Genomic DNA, 23,217 nt, shown 5'->3' with positions numbered 1-23,217 from the left:
TAATTTTTTCACTGTACAAGTGGGATGGGTGTTTGCGACAAAGTACTTGGGATTTATGCTCTGAGAGTCTCTGGGAATGGATGAAATTGCACCCTGAAAATGCAATGTTACATCCATTTTCCTTTGTGAACCTGGTGGCAATGCAGAGATAAAAGAAAAGAAAATTAATCTAAACATAAACAGGGAAACTTTTACCTTTCTCTAATGCATTCACTCAATGAGACCTTGCCCTTCCTAAGTTCCCAGTCAAAAGCTTGGGGTGCAACCAAAAACCTTGATGGTTTCTACATTTTCTGGGACTTCTATATCTCTATGTAATGAAAGCAGGAGGAGGCTGAGAAAAGCCTTCTTCTACCACCCCCCCCCCCAAATCCTCTCCTACCCAAAGGAACCATGGGATTTTAAGAGGCGGAAGGGAATGTGGAGATCATTTAATCAATGCCTCAATTACAGAGGAGGACAGAGGGTTAGCCCCAGGTATTCGACTAATTTTTGATGAAAGCAGGAGCGGTATTAAAATTTCATTGCTCCCAGCACAGAACAAAACAGGAAACAGAAAAGTGAGAAAGCAGAAAGAAGACTGATGGATGGATAGGAAAAAAAAGTGTCTTGTGACTAAACTTGGGCCCCATTCTCCTGCCTAATTCAAGACCTAGACAGGGTGACACACCAATGCAAAACAAGACATTCTGCCTGTGGTTGAGCTAAAATGCAGTCAAGTGACTGATCAGAATACTGATGATGTTCTACGGGTAATGCTACCTGCAGAATTAATTGAGGCTCACAATTAATGCCCCTGATCTGTCTGTGCACTTTCAAAAGTACAAAAGCATCACTTGTAGGAATGTAAGCATTTTATTGACTTGAGAACTCAAGCATAATCAGCACACCTTGATTTTCAGGACTTCGTTCTCTTTGTTCATTTCAAGGAGCTGTAGGTCTTTGCCTTTCATCTTCTCCATCATCAGATCAAAACTGGAACGAGAGGTCTCCACCTGGGACTCGGGACCATCCTCAGCATTGTGACAACAGTGCTAGAATGAAGAAATATGAAAGACAATGATCTTATCTCGTGTTTAAACTCAAAGCCTTCAATAACTTGAGCCATCCCACTGAGTTTCACAAAGGACAGAGAAGTCAGGTCAGAGCATATAAAACAGAACTTCTGATCAAAATAAGGGTAAGCCAGTAGGTAGCCACACTAAGGTCTAGACCACATCTCTAGTATATGGATTTTCCATAAGCCTGAAAAAGACCCAAAACAAGGGAGGTGATAAAGTTCTGCTCTAGTACTTCTGATTGGAAAAAAACATTAACATGATGTTAATAAATGCAAAAGAATCATGTTCTTATTGCATTGGGCATCAAATCATTTAATTATTAATGATTCAACTCCATTAACCATATCTGTTGGGTCTGTTTACTTTTGTTGACCTGTGTGATTTCATTGGTGTAGGGAACTCCTATGCCATAGATTGGTGACTGTTCTGAGCCTTGAAATTCTAATAGTTGTCCTAGAGGACTCAGAAGTTCAGGTGACTTACCCAGGGTAACAAAATCAGTATAGGTCACAGGTTGGACTTGAATTCAAGTTTTCTTGACCCTGTGACTGGCTCTCTACCCATAATACTGCCTCATGGGTCATGTATCTGGGTGTGTGTATTTGCACCCCACTTTGAATCAACTTCTTGGATAAACAAAAAACTGTGTCTCTAGAACTTATCACTTGATCAGCAAAAATTTATGGCACACCACCTGAATATATTCAGCTTTGATTGGCCACTGCCCTCAGTGAGTTTGTGATGTAGTGATGTCTGAACCCTCATGATTTGCTAAGCAACAGGTCAAAAATACCACATCACCAACAGAGTTAAGAGAGATAGTAAGTTATACCTTGTGCCCTACATGCCAGTCAACCAATGTATACTCTATAAACAATTAAATTATTTTCTTAATTAAAAAACTTTATAGACTTTACAACATCAGTATAGAATTCTTATCAACAATAGAAGTTGTGTGTGCTAGGGGAAGGCTAGGTGGTGCAGTGAATAGAGGACCAGCCTTGGAGTCAGGAGGACCTGAGTTCAAATCTGACCTCAGACACTTAACACACACAAAAAAAAAACCTAGCAGTGTGACCTTAGGCAAGTCACTTAACCCCAACTGTCCTACCCTCTCCCCTCCAAAAAAAAGGCAAAAAGAAAAAAAAGTTGTGTGTGCCTAAGATAAAAGCAAAGAAAATCTGATTTAGGTTCACCATTAGATTTAAGGATCTTGGGCAGAGATTGTTATTAACATAAATAAGAATATTATATCTCTAGTCTTTTTAATGCAATTCATATCAGGTTTATTTCGAAACAAGATTCTTCTTTACATGAAAAATCCTCTCTCATTTATTACCTGGGCTCAACAAAGTCAGAAGTGTGGCTATGCTTGTTAAGTGATGTATTTACTCTTAGTTCTGCCATTCTATCTGTTCCAAAGAAAAAATCCAGTCCTTTATTTCTCTATTTCTCCCTCCCCAACTCTCCCACAATGCCTAACACATTACTCTGCACAGAACAGTCAATAAATTCTGAGTAGAAAAGTCATTTTCATGGCTATAAGTGTGGAAATCTTAGAAAAGGTAGCAAAAAGACCAGAAAATTTGATTTAAAAAATCCAGAAGAAATATAAGGAAATCATTAAATAGGGCACTGATAAAGGTTAAATTGTTTACTGATGATATATGAAAATGTTATCAGTATCTTTAAAATTGTTATCATTACTAAGGTAGTTTGAAAGAGAGATTGTATCTGAGTTGTGTATGATGGGGTGATTCTGAAAAACAAAACAGTAAGAAAAAGTAAAAAGGAGCATTTATATAACAAAAATGGGGTGTGAAAGGAAGAATAAATACAGAAGAAACAGGCAGGGGGGGTAGAGAGCTGCTAATATTGGAACCTTACTCTTATCTAGGTTGAAGAGGAAATAAAGTGTACAACCCAAGTGAGAAAACTGAGGGATAGGGTGGGGGAGGGACTTTTAAAATGTTGGACAGAATAAGATTAGGAGGGGGAAGACAAAGGAGGGATTTTAAGGGGGTGGGTAAAATAAGCAATAAGAGCTTAAGGGGAAAAGATAAAGTAATAAGGATAGGGGAAAAAAGAGAAGCAGAGAAGGAAAATAGTAAAAATAAGATGGAGGGAAATTCACAAATAGGAATTAGAACTTTGTCAAATCACAAGAATACACATTACTCCCCATCTGATAAATGGTCAAAGGGTATAAATAGGCTGTTTTCCAATGAAAAAATCTAAACAACTTATAGTCAAATAAAAAATTCTTTAAATCATTATTGATTAAAGAAATGCAGATTAAAACAACCTTGAGATATCATTTTACACCTATCAGATTGGCTAAAGTGACAGGAGGAGAAAGTGACAAATACTGGAGAGGATGTGAAAAAATTGGGACACATTCATTGTTGGTAGAACTGTGGGCTGATCCAACCGTTTGGGAGAGCAATCTGGAATTATGCCCAAAGAGTATTTAAACTACCTATATCCTTTGACCCTGCAATACTATACTTGGTCTATTTCCAAAGATAATTTAGGAAAAAGGAAAAGAACCTGTAGGTTCTGAAGTATTTGTTCATAGCAGCTCATTTTGTGGTGGCAAAGAACTAGAAATTTCAAGGATGCCCATTAATTGGGGAATGGCTGAACAAGTTGTAGTATATGATTGTGATGGAATACTACTGTGCTATGAGAAATGATGAGCTCAATGATTAAGGAAAAACATAGAAAAAGGGGTGGCTAGGTGGCACAGTGAATAGAGCACTGGCCCTGGAATCAGAAGGACATAGAAAGATTTGCATGAAATAATGATATGAGCGATATGAATGGAACCAAGAGAACAGTAACAGCAATATTATTTTCAGAATGACTTTAAGCAAATAAGTTATTTTGTCTACTATAAATTCCCGAATTAACTATAAAGGACACATAAAAAAGATCCTATCTGCTTCCAGAGAAAGAACTGATAAACAGAAATATGTATAGAATAATTTTACATATACCTATTTATGTCTAGCATTAGGGTGGAGCAAGGAAAGAAAAACAATTTACTTGATAATTGTGTTGTATATTTGAAAGGAATGGCAAGTTGTACATAGCAGATTTGCAATTTCATGTGCAATCATCTTTTTATTGTACTATGTTATGGAAATGCTTATTTTATTCCATAAATTAAAAATAAAAATTCTCTAAAAAAGGAAGGTAGCAATGATACTTTATGGAAAACTTGTAAGAAAAAAAAAGAACCTCCTTTACCTCTTGGAATACTCCCCATCCCAAACACACAGGGTCTCCTTTAGTATGCCACCTCCGGGGAATGCTTTTATAGTTAATGTAAGGAAATCACAAAATAAAATCACGGTGACTTTAGCAATTTTTTGGTTTTCTGAATGCAGAGAAGTCTGGGGAAGCTTATTAAGACAATACCTTTGCATCTATTTTGTGATTTGTGTTCTTATGACCTGCGTCATCTTTGAATATCTGGTATCGGATCTTCTCTAGTGTAGTTCGAATCTGCAGAAAGAAAAAAAAAAGTGATTTTGTTGTTCAATTGGGCCATTAGCAGTCTCCTTTCTCTAATCAGGTTTAATGCCAAAAGTAAAGTAAAAGATCATCTAATTCAATGGCTATCACACTTTTCAGTCTCAGGATCCCTTTACACTTAAAAATTATTGAGGACCTCAAATAGCTATCAATATTTACCATTTTTGAAATTAAAACTGATAAAACTTTAAATATTTTATTAATTCATTTAAAATAACAAAAATAAATACATTATACATTAATATAAAATTTTAATTTAAAACTACATTATCAGGGGTGGCTAGGTGGCACAATGAATAGAGCCCTGGAGTCAGGAGGACTCAAGTTCAAATCCAGCCTCAGATACTTAACACTTCCTAGTCATGTGACCTTGGGCAAGTCACTTAACTCCAATTGCCCCTCCAAAAAAAGCAAAAAAAAAAACCCCTACACTATCTAACCCCCCCCCCAAAATTTAATAAGAACAGTGGCACTGTTTTACATGGTTTTTTTTTGGCAAATCTTTTAATATTTGGTTTAATAGAACATTGCTGAATTTTCATATATACTTTTGCTTTCAATCCGTTGCAATGTTGTTTTGCTTGAATTACATGAAGAAAATTTTACTTTCATAGGCAAATAATACCTTAGTAAAAGTATGAAAATAGTTTTGACCTTGAGATGCTCTGAAAGGATCTTGGGGATTCCAGGTATCTATGAACCACACTTTGAGAACCACTTGATCTAATATGATCTCTTCATTTCACAGATGAAAAACCTAAAGGATTAAGTGACTTGCCCAAAGCTCTCAAAGGTAATGGAATAACACAGCAAGGACCCAAATCCAGGTTTTCTGATTTCAAATTCCATACTTTTTTCATTATGTTACATGACTTCTCTTTTATGTTGTGAGGATCAAATGAGATAACATTTGTAAAATGTGCTGAGCACACTCCTTGACACATAACAGTAAGGGCTATATAGATGCTTCTTTCTTTCCTTTTTTGCACTTATGCTTGTAAGTCAAGGTGCCCAATATAAGCATTGCAACAAGAAATATGAACAGTGATATTTAAAATGACTAAATCCTACATAAGCACCTTTTTTGCAAATCTCTGGATATTTCTCAGCAATCTAAGCAAAAGCAAAGTTCTTGATTTAAGACCATGTCTAGTTAAACCAGAATCAAAGACTACTACAAAGCTGTGAATTTTATAGGATAGCATATCAGAGAGATTGATTTCTTTAAAAGGGAGACTTGAGTGTTTTGCTGAGCCAAAGTGAAACAAACTGATGAATTCTGTTAGAATTTATTAACTCTGACATGATACATTATTCAATCTCAAGCAAGTCGCAAACTAATTGATGCCTCAAATTTCCCCATTTGTACTCTAAAGGCCAACCTGTACTACAGTTTACACATATTTTTAAAGCACCATAAAAAGGACTTTGAGTACCTACTAAGAACCACAGAGAATACAAAAGAGAAAACAAAATCCTTATAAAGAGCCCAAAATCTAGTTGAGAGGATGAGATAAAATAATGAGATAATCTGTAGTTGATATTCATATCTCAGTCTTCATGACCCTATTTGGGATTTTCTTGGCAAAGATATTTGGAGTGGTTTGTTATTTCCTTCTCCAGTTCATTTTACAAATGAGGAAACTGAGGCAAACAGGATTAAGTGACTTGCCCAGGGTCACACAGCTAAGTATCTGAGGGCAAATTTTTTGGATCTGTTTAATATAATAACAACAATAATAATGATGATGATGATGATGATCTGTTTAATCTTGATTTCTCATAAAGTCACTAGCTTCCATTTGCTCCAATCTAATTCTGAAGGAATGATTCTCTTAAGTGAGTTTTTGAGATTCTTTTTCCATCTGGAAAATTCGACTTTTAAAGGCATTCTTCTCCTCTTTGGCTTTTTGAGCTTCTTTTGCCATTTGAGTTAGTCTGTTTTTTAAGGTGTTATTTTCTTCAGTCAGGTTGTTGACTCTCATTTCATAACTTTCTTGCATCATTCTCATTCCTCTTCCCAATTTTTCCTCCACTTCTCTTATTTGGTTTTCAAAATCCTTCTTAAGCTCCTCTATGGCCTGTAACCAGTTCATATTTTTCTCGGAAGCTTTTGGTGCAGGAGTTCTGACTTCATTGTCTTCCTCCCATTCCATGCTTTGATCCTTTTTGTCCCCAAAATAGGAGTGTAAAGTCGGATTGCTCTGCTTGCTTTGCTTCCTTTGCTTGCTCATGTTGCCACTCAATTACTTGACTTTTGAGCTTTTTGCCACAGTAGAACTCTGCTTCCAGACAAGGGAACTTTGTCCCAAATCACTGGGGTTTTCTCAGCTGCCAGAGCTATTAGTTGGCTGCCCTCTCTGAAGCCTCCACATGCTCTGGAAAACTGGTCACATACGCCAGGACCTTCACCATAGACAGTGATCCAGACCCAAGCAGGTTAAAGCAAGAGTAGTTTCCCCTCAGGATGTGGCTTGCTCCCCCTACAATCTGCAGGCCAGGAGCTCTGAAGCAGCCATGCAGCAATGGCTGCATAGTAGCCATGCCTCAGCCACTTCTCCCTCCAGGGGGTAAAGGCTGAACCGTGAACTTCCTGTTCCCAAAGTCCACACTGCACTGACCTCTCACTTGGTCCTTAGCATCTATGGGTTGATAATCTGATGGCAAATTTGAACTCAGGAAGATGAGCCTTCCTGACTCCAGGACCAGCACTCTAACCACTATACTAACTTGCTTACAAATGACACAGTACAAAACACTAGATAATCAAGTGCATGGAGTTCCAAGTCTGGTCAGACTCAGTCAGTCAGATACAATTGTTTGATTTATGAGAGTCTCTGTATTGTGCATTCCAGTCCTTCTACAGAAATCATTTAATACCCAAGGACCAGAATGTAAGAATATCTCAAAAGGCCAAGTTGCATCAATCGAGGCAGTGTAACTGCATATACTAGAAATAGGGTAAAAAATTATATTTCAAAATAAAATAAAATCTGCTTGTAATTATTTGTATTTAAGGTATATTTGCACAGAGAGGAGAAATTATAATAAATTAGACAAAATTTTTAAAAAATTATTTACAAATAATAAAAAATTATTTTGTTAATTTATATGCCTGGTGTTTCTCATTATAGAAATAATGTGATTGTGAGAAAACAAATACTACTACATTTGGTGTCAAGATAGGGAAGCTACAATAGTATCTAAAATCAGCACAAAACAAAATAGCAAGAATGAACATTTCACATTTACCTTTTTCACATATTCTGTTTCTTCAATAATGTGGGCAGATGTGGATTCATATAACTCTAAATTTTCTTCTTCTACCAGTCTCTCCTCCTGGAGCACTTCCTTGGTCATTGTTAAAGTTGTCATTTTGTGCCAATGTTATCCCTCTATATTTTAGAAAAAAACAGAATTGGGTTAAGCAAAAGAGATTTCTTTCTATGAGCATAAAAAATGCATCCAAATGCAAGCAAAAAAATTCTGGAAATCACTTGTGTTTATGCATGTCAAGAAATGTAGAAATAAAAGCATGAAATGCATTTCCCCAAAATAATCATTACTAAAAATTCAGTATTTTAATAACAATAGGGGAAAAATATAAACTTACTGTTTCTATTTAGCATATGATTATCAAAAGCAAAAAGAAAAGAAAAAAGTAAAATCTGGAAATAAACCATTAATGAATAGCTCCATTGGAACTCACATAAAAAAGCCCATGTTCACTAGTTTCACATTGAAAACAGAAGTCTTTGGCAAAGTGAAAGGCCTTTACTTTCTCTTTAACCTAGGAAGCAACCATTTTATTGTAAATAGCCTAGATACTAGGCATGTCTTTTTTTTATTCTTTGTGTATTTTAATGATGCTATCTGCGCATCTGCTTTTAGCAAAAGTAGAGCAGAGGGAGGTACAGTAGATTAAATTTTAGGCTAGAAAGAACTTCTAAATTTTAGGAATACACAGAGTCAATCAACAAATACTTATCAAGGGCTTACCAAATGCTAGGCCCTATAACAAGTCCTGAAAATACAAAGAAGGGCAATAACATAGTCCCTGCCCTCATGGGGCAAATAGTCTAATGACAAAGACAACGTGCCAAGTTATACACATACAGGGTGGATGGAAGATAAGATGACAGAAGAAGGTAAAAAACATACCAATTAATGCCTCAGAGGGACATGCTTATTGTAGAGAAGACAAGGGATAATAAAAAGGAAAGCTAGTTTCAATTTCTCCTCTTTTCCCTTCATTTCATCTCATCTTTGCTCTTTCTTTTCCCTTGTTTAGCATTTTATATTATATATCTAAAGTTCTCAGTACTTAGTTATAAGATGCTATGTAAATCGACAAAGATACAAGATGCTATTTCTTTATTATTCATGATATTCTTCACAATAAGGTTGTCTGTATTCTAAAATGAACAAATAAAAAACAGCCTATGAAAATTTTGAAAATCTTATAAACCTGTCCGAAATGGACAAATGAAATGGACATGACAGCCAAGCCAATTATAATTTGATAGGAGAGTTTATTAACCGCGGTGGCTGCCTCCCCAGTAGGGAAGACAGCCCCGAGTCTTCTGTAAGACACACTTATATAGAGTTAGGTGTTGCTAATCAACAAAATGTGGTTTCAAGGGGGGTGTAATGCCTTTAATGCCATTTCTAGTGAAGCCTTGATTTCCTAGCAAAGCCCTGGATACAAACATAAACCTGAATCTGGGGCATGTGTCTAGCAACACAGGTGAAACATTCCCTCATTATTATGGCCTATTAGGTGGTTTCCAGGGACCCTGGTAGGAGTCCCCTTCTAGCAGGCTGCAACTGGGAGGGGGCTTTGGTGTATAATTTCTTGTGGGCACTTCACTGCCCTATCATAAAAGTCAAAATACAAAACCCTTGGTATTTAAAATCTCTTCTCCACAAGTCAGAAGCAGCAAGGAATCCCTTTCCTCTGACTGTTGAAACTGCCTAGATCATCATGGAAAACAAATATCCTTAATGAGAAGGGATAACTTTATTTGCTCCTCATTTCCAAGGTCTCCTATCCAAGATCATCAACATGAACTAAGAGCTTTGTTTCAAGATCTAGAGGCAGTGACAAAGGGGTAACTGCCACTGTTATTTTTGGCCCAGGCTATTTTGCTGTACCCATGATCCACTGTTCCTTTAAAAAAACAACAAACAAATAAAGGGAACATATCTGCCAGTAGATGCTAAAGAGCTGCCATGTGGCATAATTACTCTTGGGAAAAATCCAGTCTGAGCTTTCATTTCAGCCTGAATCTAAATCACCCACATCCGTTTTCCATCTAGGGCAGCAGCAGCAACAATTTACTATAGGCAGGATGGTAGTTGTATTTTCTTAGATTAGTCAGGTAAAGCAAAGTTGCCATCTTATAGAAGTGATATCTCAGTATTAGGGACATTTGACTTCTGCTGTGGAATATTCACAAGAGCTTTAAGAATAAGTTAGCTTAGAAAAAAATCTGCAAGAACCACAGTCCATAATGATATAAATGGTGACATTCACCCTTTTCTGCCAAACCCATGCCCAGAGCACCACCCTCAACAGGGAGTAAGAGGAGAAGGTCCTGACTTGTAGGCATAGATGCTGCTTACTCCAAACCAAGTGTCAGGGAGAATGTTAAAAAAAATACATTACTTTTTAAAGACCCTACTAAAACACATTTTCCTTAAAACTGGCATTGTCTGGAAAAATCCAAAACATGTGGTCACCATAATGAAAGGCCTACATGACTTAAGAACGATACACTATACAAAGTATGCTCATGCTGTTTGACACTCTGTGGAAAAGAACACGACGATGATTAGAAACAGAGAATTGTAGGTTTGGAAAGTGTTACAGAAATGCCCGCTGCCATCTGATCTAACCAAATCAGGATCCCTGGAAACAAAGAGTCTCTGCTTGAGAGCCAGCCTGGCAGATCTGGGCTTTGAGTCAGGAAGATATATGGAACTCCTGCCTCAGATGCTGGATGGGCTGGGTGACCCTGACCAGCCATTTGCAAAATGGGGATTCCCATAATACTTACCTCATTATGTTTCCTATAGTTGTAGAAATGCTAGTAATAGTAATAAGAAAAGAGAAATAAAGTAAAGATGTAAGAATAACCAAATAGGAGATAACTTCTAATTCATAAGGTGACTGTTTACTTAGAAAATCCTAGGGAATCAACAGGTACGAATTGAAATAAATAATAGTTTAAGCAAAGTTAAGGATACAAAATTAACACACAAAAATTAACAGCGTTTCTATTTGTCTAATAAGAACAAAATCCCAGCAGAGGCAGGCCGGAAAGCGAAGGCACGGCACGCAGAGGCCTAATCAAGGAGGGAGGCAGGTCATCCCACCAACCACAAGGGCCACTACCAGGCCTATATCACCAAAGGGCTGGGGGCTGGGACTGGAAAGAGCAAGGTAAGAACCAAATGTAGGGCCCCTGTCCGGGACAGCAAATACTCCTGGGACTACCACTCCATAGCCCAGAAATTTTAAAAAATCCCCTATCAGGACCTCCAAGGACCAGGATGGCAGAGTGAACCCCACCTGCTCCAACCCCCCCAACCTGAAAACAGAGTAACTATTGCCCCAGGGCAAAGCCCTCAACAGTAAAGGCTTGGGAACCCTAGAGGAAGGGCATGGCTAGGGCCCTCCCTCAAAATGGGTAGAAAGCAGACTCTGGAGTCCTACTATCCTCAGAGGGAGGAACCAAACTCAGAGGGAGACAGAGTGGACTCTACACCCACAGCTGAAACATCAACAGGGAATGGGTCCCAAACACAGAAAGCTCTCCTAGATGAGCTCAAAAGGAACTTTGAAAACCAAATGAGAGAGATAGAAGACAAAATGAATAATTCTCTTAAAATCAAAATTGCAGATTCAGAAAAACATTATAATGAAGAAAACAGCTCCTTAAAAAGACAAGTGTATGATATGGAAAAAGAGCTCCAAAAACTAACCAAGGAAAATAATTAGCTAAAAACTAGAATCAACCAAATTGAAACAAGTAACTCTATGAGGAACCAAGAATTAGTCAAACAAAACAACAGGAATGAAAAATAAGAAAAAGAGGTAAAACATCTCAATGGAAAAAATAACTCACCTGGGAAATAGATCCAGAAGAGATAACCTGAGAATATTAGGCCTACCAGAAAATCATGATGAAAAAATAAGCCTGGCCAACATTCTCCAAGAGCTCATTAAGGAAAATTGCCCTGAGATACTAGAACCAGAAGGTAAAAGAGAAATCGAGAGAATCCACCGGACACTTCCTGAAAGAGATCCCAAAGTGAAATGTCCTCAATATGTTGTGGCCAAACTCAAGAACTACCAGGTAAAAGAGAAAATACTGCAAGTAGCCAGGAAGAAACAATTCAACTATAAAGGAACCGCAATGCGGATCGCACAGGATTTGGCAGCTTCTACACTGAAAGATCAGAGGCAGTGGAATACAATTTTCCACAAGGCAAAAGAGCTTGGGTTACAACCATGGATCACCTACCCAGCGAGACTGAGCATAAGGCAAAGAGATGGTCATTCAACGATATAACAGAGTTCCAGACCTTCCTGATGAAAAAGCCAGAGCTCAATGGAAAATTCAACCTCCAATTGAGATGCAAGAGTGGCATAGCAAGGTAAGCAAGGAAAACACACACACACACACACACACACACACACACACACACACACACACACACACACCCTGTTATTTAATAAGAGCAAACTGTTTATAGACAAATAGAGGGTATGAGTATAAATTACACAAAATGATGATAAAAAAATCTTATTAAGGGCTACAAAGGGACTGCAATGAAAGAAGAGGAAGGAATGAAGTGGAAAAGGGTAAATTATGCCACACAAAAAGGCATAAAAACAATATAGCAGAGGAAAAGAAGGGAGGGAGTTGAATATTATATGAGCTTTCCCCTCATTGGTTCTGGTGCAAGGAGGGAATAACAACCAGTTAAGGATAGGACTCTATGGAGAAGAGACACCAAACGTATCATATTAGAGGGAAAGAGGGGAGAGAGAGGAGCTTTGCATGAGATTTGATCCTGTCACTCTTGGTGCGAAGAAGAAATAGCATACTTCATTAAGTATAAAAATATCCTACAGGCAGTGGAAGGGGGAAAGGGCTACAAAGGGGGGGAGGTAGTAGGGAGGGAAGAAGTAAGGGGGAAGGGGAGGAAAAGGGATGGGAGGTGATAAGGGAATACTGAGGTAGGCAGTGGTCAAAAGGAAAACTATTAAGGAGGGGAAGGGAGGAGGGGAGAAAAAAATATAAGCATTAACAGGGGAGAGAATAGGATGGAGGGAAAGAAACAGATAACAATCATAACTGTGAATGTGAATGGAATGAACTCCCCATAAAATGGAGGCAGATAGCAGAATGGATTAGAAATCATAATCCTACAATATGCTGTTTACAAGAAACACATCTGAAACAGAGGGATACACACAGGGTAAAGTTAAAAGGTTGGAGTAAAATATATCATGCCTCAGCTAAAGTAAAAAAACAGGGGTAGCAATCCTTATCTCAGATAAAGCAAAAGCAAAAAATGATCTAATTAAAAGAGATAAGGAAGGAAACTATATCTTGCTAAAAGGCACCATCGAAAATGAAGCAATATCATTACTTAACATTTATGCACCAAGTGGTAGAGCATCCAAATTCCTACAGGAGAAGGTAAGGGAATCAGAGGAAGAAGTAGATAGTAAAACTATACTAGTGAGAGACCTTAATTTCCCCTGCTCTGAACTTGATAAATACAACCTCAAAATAAACAAGAAAGAAGTTAAGGAGGTGAACAGAATTTTAGAGAGGGTAGGTATGATAGATCTCTGGAGAAAACTGAATGGGGATAAAAAGGAATATACCTTATTCTCAGCAGTACATGGCACATACACAAAAAATGACCATGTACTAGGCCATAAAAAACTCACAATTCAGTGCAGAAAGGCAGAAATAATAAATGCATCATTCTCAGATCATGACACAATAAAAATCATATGCAATAAAGGGCCATGGAGAGACAGATTAAAAACTAATTGGAAACTAAACAATTTAATCCTAAAGAATGAGTGCGTCAAACAAGAAATCATAGAAACAATCAGTAATTTCATTCAAGAGAATGATAATGGGGGGGCCAGGTAGCACAGCGACTAAGAGCACCGGCTCCAGTGTCAGGATGACCTGGGGATCAAATCCGGGTGCAGATACTTGGCACCACACCCAGAAATGACTGGCCATGTAACCTTGAGCAAGTTACTTAACCCCGATTGCTTAAAAAAAAAGAATGATAATAATGAGACAACATACCAAAATTTGTGGGATACAGCAAAGGCAGTTCTTAGGGGAAGTTTTATATCCCTGAGTGCATACATGATTAAATTAGAGAAAAGGGAGCTAGAAAAAAAAACAAAATGAAAATCCCCAATTAAATACTAAATTAGAAATACTGAAAACCAAAGGAGAGAATAATAAAATTGAAATTAAGAAAAATATTGAATTAATAAATAAAACTTAGAGCTGATTTTATAGAAAAAAAACAATAAAATTGATAGACCTTTAGTCTATATAATAAAAACAAGAAAACCAAATTATAAGTATCAAAAATGAAAAGGGTGAACCTACCACCAATGAAGAGGAAATTAAAACAATAATTAGAAATTATTTTGCCCAGTTGTATGCACATTAATTTGACAATCTTAAGTGAAATGTATGAATATTTACAAAAATATAGGTTGCCCAATTTAACTGAAGAGGAAGTAAATTACTTAAATTGCCCCATCTCAGAAAAAGAAATCGAACAAGTCATCAGTGAACTCCCTAGGAAAAAATCTCCAGGGCCAGATGGATTTACTAGTGAATTCTATCAAACATTTAAAGAAAAATTGATTCCAATACTCTACAAACTATTTGGGAAAATTAGTGAAGAAGGAGTCCTACCAAATTCTTTTTATGACACAAATATGGTACTGATACCTAAATCAGGACGAGAAAAAACAGAGAAAGAAAATTATAGACCAATTTCCCTCATGAATATAGATGATGCAAAAATTTTAAATAAAATATTAGCAAAAAACTACAGGCACTTATCACAAGAATAATACACTTTGACCATGTAGGATTTATTCCAGGAATGTAAGGATGGTTTAATATTAGGAAAACCATCAGCATAATTGATCATATCAACAATAAAACTAGCAAAAACCACATGATTATCTCAAGATGCAGAAAAGGCTTTTGACAAAATACAGCATCCATTCCTATTAAAAATAGTAGAAAGAATAGCAATAAATGCAGCCTTCCTTAAAATAATAAGTGGCATCTATTTAAAGCCATCAGTAAGTATTATGTGTAATGGGGAGAAGCTAGAAGCATTTCCAATAAGGTCAGGGGTGAAACAAGGATGTCCACTATCACCCCTCTTATTCAATCTGGTACTAGAAATGTTAGCAGTAGCAAGTAGAGAAGAAAAAGAAATCAAAGGTATCAAATTAGGCAAAGAAGAGACCAAGCTATCACTCTCTGCAGATGATATACTTAGAGAATCAAGTAAAAAAACTACTTGAGACAATAAATAAATATGGCAAAGTTGCAGGATATAAAATAAACCCACATAAATCCTTGGCATTCCTGTATATTTCTAATGAAATTCAACAGCAAGAGATAGAAAGAGAAATCCCATTTAAAGTTACTGTAGACATTATAAAATATTTGGGCATCTACCTGCCAAAACAAACCCAAGACCTATATGAACACAACTACAAAACACTTTTCACACAAATAAAGTCAGATCTAACTAATTGAAAGACATCAATGCTTGTGGCTGGGTCGAGCTAATATAATAAAAATGACAATTTTATCTAAATTAAATTATATATTTAGTGCCATACCAATCAATTTACCCCAAAATCTACTTTATAGAGCTAGAAAAAATTGTAACAAAATTCATTTGGAAGAATAAACGGTCCAGAATATCAAGGAAATTAATGAAAAGAAATGCTAGGGATGGTGGACTAGCTATACCAGATTTTAATCTGCCCTATAAAGCAGCAGTCCTCTAAACTACTTGGTACTGGCTGAGGAATAGAGTAGTGGATCAATGGAATAGACTGGGTACACAAGACTCAGCAATCAATGACTAAAGTAATCTACTGTTCGATAAACCCCAAGACCCCAGTTTTTGGGATAAGAACTCACTATTTGACAAAAACTGCTGGGAAAACTGGAATATAGTATGGCAGAAACTGAGCATAGACCATTATCTAATACCATGTACCAAAATCAAGTCTAAATGGATGTATGATATAGGTGTAAATGCTGATACTCTATGCAATCTGAGAAAGCAAGGAATAGTTTGCCTGTCAGATCTGTGGGGAGGGGAAGACTTTATGACCAAACAAGAATTAGAGGGCATTATAAAATGCAATATGGATAATTTTGATTACATTAAATTGAAAAGCTTCTGTACAAACAAAGCCAATGTAACCAGGATTAGGAGGGAAGTGGAAAATTGGGAAAGAATTTTTACAACCTATGTCACTGATAAAGGAATCATTTCTAAAATATACAGAGAATTGAGTCAAATCTATAAGAATACAAGTCATTCCTCAATTGATAAATGGTGAAAGGATATGAACAGGCAGTTTATAGAGGAAGAAATTAAAGATATTTATAAGCATATGAAAAAATGCTCTAAATCACTATTGATTAGAGAAATGCAAATAAAAACAACTCTGAGGTACCACATCTCACTAGTCAGATTGGCTAAGAGGACAAAACAGCAAAATGACAAATGCTGGAGAGGATGTGGACAAATTGGAACACTAATGCATTGCTGGTGGAGTTGTGAACTCATCCAACCATTCTGGAAAGCAATCTGGAATTATGCCCAAAGGGCTATAAATACTTTCATACCCTTTGGCCCAGCAATTCCACTTCTAGGGTTGTATCCCAAAGAGATCATAGAAGTGGGAAAAAGACTCATATGTACAAAAATATTTGTAGCAGCTCTTTTTGTGGTAGCAAAGAATTGGAAATTAAGGGGGTGCCCACTAATTGGGGAATGGCTGAACAAGTTGTGGTAAATGCATGTTATGGAATACTATTGTGCAATACAAAACGAAGAGCAGATGGATTTCATATTTACCTGGAGAGGCTTATACGATCTGATGCTGAGTGAGAAGAGTAGAGCCAGGAGGAATTTGTACACAATTACAGACACAACGAATATATGTGTGACGACCAACTTTGATAAACTGGACTCTTGTCAGCAATCCAGAGTCATAACTCAACCCCCAAAAGACTCATGATAGAGAGAGATGTTTACATCCAGAGAAAGAACTGAGTTTGAACCCAGATTGAAGCAAACTACCTGCCCTTTTTTTTTTCTTGTTTGGTTTTGTTTCCTCTTTCCCATTCTTCATTCCGTCTGATATAATCCTTCTTTATAACCTGACTGATGCCTAATGTGAAAGTATTTGCAGATACTATACTTGATTGTATGATGCCATGGTGGGGGAGGGGGAAGGCAGAGAAAATTTGAAACTCAAGGAATTGTGGTAATGAATCTTGTAAACTAAAAGTAAACAAATTAATAAAGACCAAAAAAAAAGAATAAAAAAATAAATTGCAAACTTATGTGTAGGCAAGAAAAAAAAGAACAAAATCCCATAGAAATAACAATAATAAAAAGAGAAAATTCATTCAAAATAACTACTAAACACATAAATTATTTGGAAGCAATCTACCTTTAAATTACATTCTAAAATGTTCTATAAAGAACAACTTAAATAGCTGGAGGAATATTCAGTGCTCATAGCTGTCCCATGACAATAAAATAAAAAGGAAATTACTGATGCTAATTTGCTGTTTTAATGCTATGCCAGACTAAATATCAAAAGGATATTTTGATGTCTGGACTCAATAAAATAACAACAAATTTCATTTGGAGAAACAAATGATCTAGAAAATCAAGGGAAATCATGAAAAAGTTAGGAGGAAAGGGGTTATATAGCATTTCCAGACTTTATTATAAAGCAGCAGTCATCAAAACCATTTGGTACTGGTTAAAAAACAGAAAAGGAGTTCAGTGAAACAGGCTAGATACTGGAGAATCAGCAATAAACAAATTCAGTAACCAGTGTCTGAGAAAACATGCATTACTTAGGAAAGAGCTCCCTATTTAATAAAAACTGGGTGGCATACTCCAAGAGTAGTCTGACAGAAATTAGGGTTAGAGCAACATTTAACACAATATTCCACAACAAAATTACATATATGATTTATTTCATATTATATATGTCCTTAATATTAAAGATCATATCACTAAAAACTTAAAAGAGAAACAGATCATCTACCTTTCACAGCTATGGTTAGGAGATGTATTCTTAACTAAACAAGGGATGGAGAAAATTACAGAAAATTAACTTAACTGATTACATGAAACTGAAAAGCTTCTTATAATAAATAATGCTAGGATAAGAAAGGAAGTGGTCAAATGAGAAATATATCTTTGTAGCAAATTTCTCTGATTAAAGGTTTGATATAGAAGAAATACAGAAAACTAACAAATTTACATGCATACATTTGTATGTATGCACATATATAATATGCAAATGTTATATATGTATACTAAAGATAAAAAGCCATTCCCAATAGATAGGTGTCATCGGATATCAATAAATAATCTTTAAAAGAATTGCAAACTATTAACAAAAAGAAGGAATACTCCAAATTCCTAATAAGAAAAATGAAAATTGGGGTGGCCAGGTAGCACAGCAAGTAAGAGCACTGGCTCCAGTGTCGGGATGACCTGGGGATCAAATCTGGGCTCAGATACTCAGCACGACACCCAGAAATAACTGGCCGTGTAACCTTGAGCAAATTACTTAACCCCAATTGCTTTAAAAAAAAAGAAAGAAAAGAAAAAGAAAAATGAAAATCAATAACTCTGAAGTTCCTGAGAGCAAATTTCAAATTGGTAAAAGCAACTAAAGAAGAGAATAGTCAATTGTAGTAGTGTTGTGGTAAGGTAGACACATTAGTACATTGTTAGTAGACTAGTGAATCTGCTCAATAATTTTGGAATGCAATTTGGAATTATGCAAATAAAATGACTAAAATGCCCATATCCTTTGATTCAGACATTTCCATTAGTAGTTCCTTCTAAGAACAATATTGATAAGAACATAGTCCTAAAAACAAACAAAATAATCCAGTCCTCACAATCACCAAAACATTAAAATATTCATAGCCTATCAATTAGGAAATAGCTTTAAAAATTGTAGTACACGAATGAAATGTAATATTACTATGCTATCAAAATAAAGGGACATATAATGAATACAGAGATTTGGAGAAGATTTACAGTATCTGATACAGACTGAAGTAAGCAAAATAAAAAACAATATACATAATGGTAATAACAATGTAAATGAAAGGAAAAGAAAATCACAAAACAATCAAAAATGAATGTTCCAAAATTTAAAAGAACAAGCATGGTCCCAAAAAAGAGATTTGAGAAGACACCCCACACACCACTTCTTTACATACATTGGGAGGTTCACAGATGTGGAACATGCCATGTATGTTTAACCTTTATTTGATGTATTAATCTGTTTTCCTGACTTTTTTCCCTCTTCTTCCACATTTTCTTTTAAACATATTATTTGTCATACATGATGGCTCTCTGAGAGGTGGAAGAGTTAAGATTACTGAGAGGAGTTCTAGAGGTGTAAAAAATGTATCAATAAAAGTTTAAGTTGAAAATAAATCACTATTTAATAAGATTTGATTATACTTGAAAAATAGTGCAAATAACATAATTATAAGAGTGTTTAAATGGGATGAAGTAACATATTGAAGTAGGCTCTTTGATATTACATGTAAAATGCTATTCAGTTTGGGATCCTGGTGAAGTTTTCTTATTTAAATTTATCAGTCTTAGCTAGTAAAATGGTTGATTAAGCTACCACTCTCAAGTTGGTAAACAATGCTTTTCCACACAATTTTCCACAAAGAAATAACTGTTGCCCAAGAGTTATGATCCAGTTTTAGTTACACAATATGTCAAGGGATAGATTCAATTTATCTTTATCTCCAATTGTCTGGTGGCTTCAATATAGAATAAACCTCATTATTTTAATTAATTTTATTTCAAAAATCTTAGATCTTATTCAAACTGGTTAAAATCCTTTTAAGGCTTCATTTCTTCTTTCATAATGGTCTCACTCCAATAGTTCATCATGGTGGGAAGGTTCAAAAAGGCTTATCAGCCAAAAGAAGACTCTGGTAGGATTCTGTCAAGCTGGCAGGGCTTCACATATGGACCTGACACCAAATCATATCTTCTATTGAACAACTGGGAGAACTGAACCAAAGCCACATTGACATCATTTCTGTAAATGAAACTAGAAGGCAAATAATAGATCCACCAAAGGACAGTTTACACGTTTCTCCTCCTAGAAGCAAATAAAAGATTTTGGAAACAAGAGACAGCATTTCATGACATTGAGTTAGGAATTGTGTTTGAATCCTACCTCAAACAATTTATACCAAAATATACCAATATACTGTCTGACATTATCTACTGATGTTCCCACTAATGTGTGTGCAAAAGCTGGAAAGAGGGTCCTTGAAGTTCACAGTAGGCCGAAGGTGACACTGGTTTTCTCTTATACGTAGGAAAAGGTCTTGCTTCCTAATGTGAGTTAGAAGGTTCCTATTCGTTTTCTCCTGCTTCCAATATTTAAGCCAATTGAGCCTCTTGGAGTGAGAGGCCAAGCTTAGTATTTCTTTTGTCAGAATATGTGCAAAAAACCATTTGCTATTTGTCCAAGTACACTTTGGGAGGGGGGTCTTTAAATAGGCATTTTATCTATAGGTGAATAGTTTTTGTCACACAAGAGGAGAGGGTAGAGAATGAATTGGCCTTAGGAATTGAAAGCCAATAATGAGAAAAAAACCACAGGGTATTGTTTTTTTTATTTTAAATATTTTTATTGTTGGATTTTGCTTTTACATTGTATACATGTATGTGTCCCTCTCATTTATAACTGTCCTTACAACAAAAGACAGAGACAAGGATATTGAGAGAGAGACAGGGAAAGACAAAGATAGAGAGAGGGGCAGACAGAAAGGAAAAATACAAAGTGAGACACAGAGGGAAATGTACAGAGACAGGGACAGACAGACAGACAGACAGAGACAGAAAGAAACAGAGGGAGAGAATGAACAAGATCAGTAAAACCAACCAACACATCAAAGACATTAGTGTTCTACACCCATAGTCTCTCCCACCAGCTCCTCACCCCCTGATGAGGGGTCAAGGGTCAAAGAGTTCATGTAGTCCAGGAACCCCAATAAGCAGAGTCCCTGGAAAGCAGTCTGGAATGAATCCACAGACCCAAGCATTCTCTGAGTCAAGGTGGCAAAGATTTATTGTTATACTTTATAGTGGGCAAGAGCTCCTAGGGAACCTGCAGCCTTAAAGGAGAGTTATTATAGGATTTTTATAGGATAATCATAGTAATTTTTTAATAGGAAAATCATAGTAAAATCTGTGCCAATTATGCTAACTAGGTGAGCAAAGGAGTGGTCAGTTCTTAAAGGAACATGCACTTTTAATATCTACTGAGCAGGCATATTACCCAGAATTCATTGGGAAATAGCCCAAGGAGGGGCTGTTCAGAGGTGTGGTTTCAGGCTTAAAATGTCACTGAGTCAGCTAGCGGTCAGAGCTGACCTAGAAGTGCCCAGTCAGCTACCCATAAATGTCGTGTTTGACAAGATGGGGGGAGTATACATATGTCCCAAACTAAAGAGGGATTCAGGATGTATATAATGGGCTAGGGAGTTACTTATAGATAGTCTAGTGAAGAATTCATAGGTTCAGCTTGTTATTGTACCAAGGGGAGATAAATATTTGTCTGGGGCTTGACTATGAATGGTTGCTAGGCAGAGTACTGGCAGGGGGGAGAGGTAGAAATAATGCTCTGAGGCTGGGGAGATTTGAGGTTATGGAGAAATGTGATTTTACAAACTGAGGTTCAAGCACAGGCATCCAAGCACCCCATCACCCCCACCCTTCCTCATCTTCTACAAAGGGAAGAGGTGCTTTTAATTTCATAGCATGAAATTTCCATTGTTTTGTGGTGGCTATTTTTTTTACACTACTGTAGCGATTAGTTATTGTATATATTATACATATGTTTGTGTAAATGAGCCCTTTTTTGGCAGACAGTATATGTCACTCTGGATTGCAAAAGTGGCTAAGGAGGGCTTTCTCCTTCCCAAAAGAAATGATGAGTTATATCTCTCTAACCACACCTGTCTTCTCCCATGTTGCTTGGCTTTTGGCAAAATCTTCTCTTTGGCCACCATCCCTTCTGTGTACAGTGATAAAGCCCCAATACAGTTAAAACTCTGTCTTTTGGGGAGCTTACACAAATGTATAAATTAGAAGTTTATAATAATACCATGTTCCAACTAATGCTAACAAAAATACTATAACATGTCCCAGTGGAAAGAAGGGTAGATTTGGCTAGGCACCATGCTATATTTCCAGTTTAAGCAAAATGGTGACCACTGGAAGGAAAGGCTCTAACCAGTTCTCCATATGCTATTGCTACTACTCAGATTCCCCACTTAAAGAAAAGTGCAACTTCAATGTAACCCAGCTCAATGTACTTCAAGCCTTGAAATATTATACATCTTCCCAGGCTAAAAAAAAAAGTCTCCAAGTAAAAAGATCCTTGGTGAGAGTTTAATAAGTTACTTCCTCCTCCAGTGAGAGAATCTGTTCGAATCTATCCAAATTTCTCATTATATTCTTTTAATCATTGGCCTCCTTGGGGTTTATGCCTAACAATGGACACTCTAGGTCCAAGGGCATAGACATTTTATTCATTTTCTTCTCATAATTCCAAATTGCCTTTCAAAATGAGTGGAGTTATTCACAGTTTCACCAACTATGTATTAATATGCCTTTATTTCTGTAATGTTTCTAAAACTGCCTGTTTCCACCTGGGTTGTTATTATTTTTCATTTCCTTTTTTACTAATATGAATTTGAAAAATATCAATAAGCAAGAATATTTCCTTACACAAAAAAATATAGATCTGGAGAATTACATATGACACTGTGATTCTCTATTATGTGGATAACTTTTCTAAAAATAGTAGATATTTCACTTAGTAGTTTAAACATTGCCCTTGCTTCCCTGTGTCTCCCCTGAACTTTTTTTTAACTGCCTGATCGACGCTCCTTTCTTTCTTTTTTGTAATATCACTACTCCCCCAACAAATCCCTTCCATACCTTTCCACCTCTGCATGTCCCACTCCCCATAGATGCCTTCGTTTGTAATAAATAAACAAATAAATATATAAATATATATACATATATGTATATATATACACACATACATATATATTATAAGCAATTGGGATTAAGTAACTTGCTCAAGATTACACGGCCAGTCATTTCTGGGTGTGGTGATAAGTAACTGAGCCCGGATTCGATACCAGGTCATTCCGACTCTGGGGCCGGTGCTCTTACTCGCTGAGCCACCTGGCTGCCCCTA

General features: G+C 36.4%; 1 protein-coding gene across 2 annotated transcripts in view; it reads right to left on the bottom strand.

Annotated features, from left to right (window-relative positions):
* The window catches only part of LOC138172099 (coiled-coil domain-containing protein 68-like), a 91,764-nt gene that overhangs the window by 40,188 nt on the left and 28,359 nt on the right, over positions 1-23,217 (bottom strand). For both annotated transcript variants that reach the window (XM_069101682.1, XM_069101674.1), the window contains 3 exons: positions 7,854-7,996; positions 4,485-4,571; positions 891-1,034 (listed from right to left, as the gene is read on the bottom strand). In XM_069101682.1, the coding sequence (XP_068957783.1) occupies positions 891-1,034; positions 4,485-4,571; positions 7,854-7,976 (354 nt within the window). In that variant the 5' untranslated portion in view covers positions 7,977-7,996. The remainder of the gene's footprint in view (positions 1-890; positions 1,035-4,484; positions 4,572-7,853; positions 7,997-23,217) is intronic.

This window comes from Petaurus breviceps, unplaced genomic scaffold, assembly GCF_028583685.1.
Source record: "Petaurus breviceps papuanus isolate PSGF00001 unplaced genomic scaffold, PetGlider_PUasm1.0 128, whole genome shotgun sequence".
Taxonomy (NCBI): Eukaryota; Metazoa; Chordata; class Mammalia; order Diprotodontia; family Petauridae; genus Petaurus; species Petaurus breviceps.
This window is presented reverse-complemented; position numbering and strand designations above follow the sequence as displayed.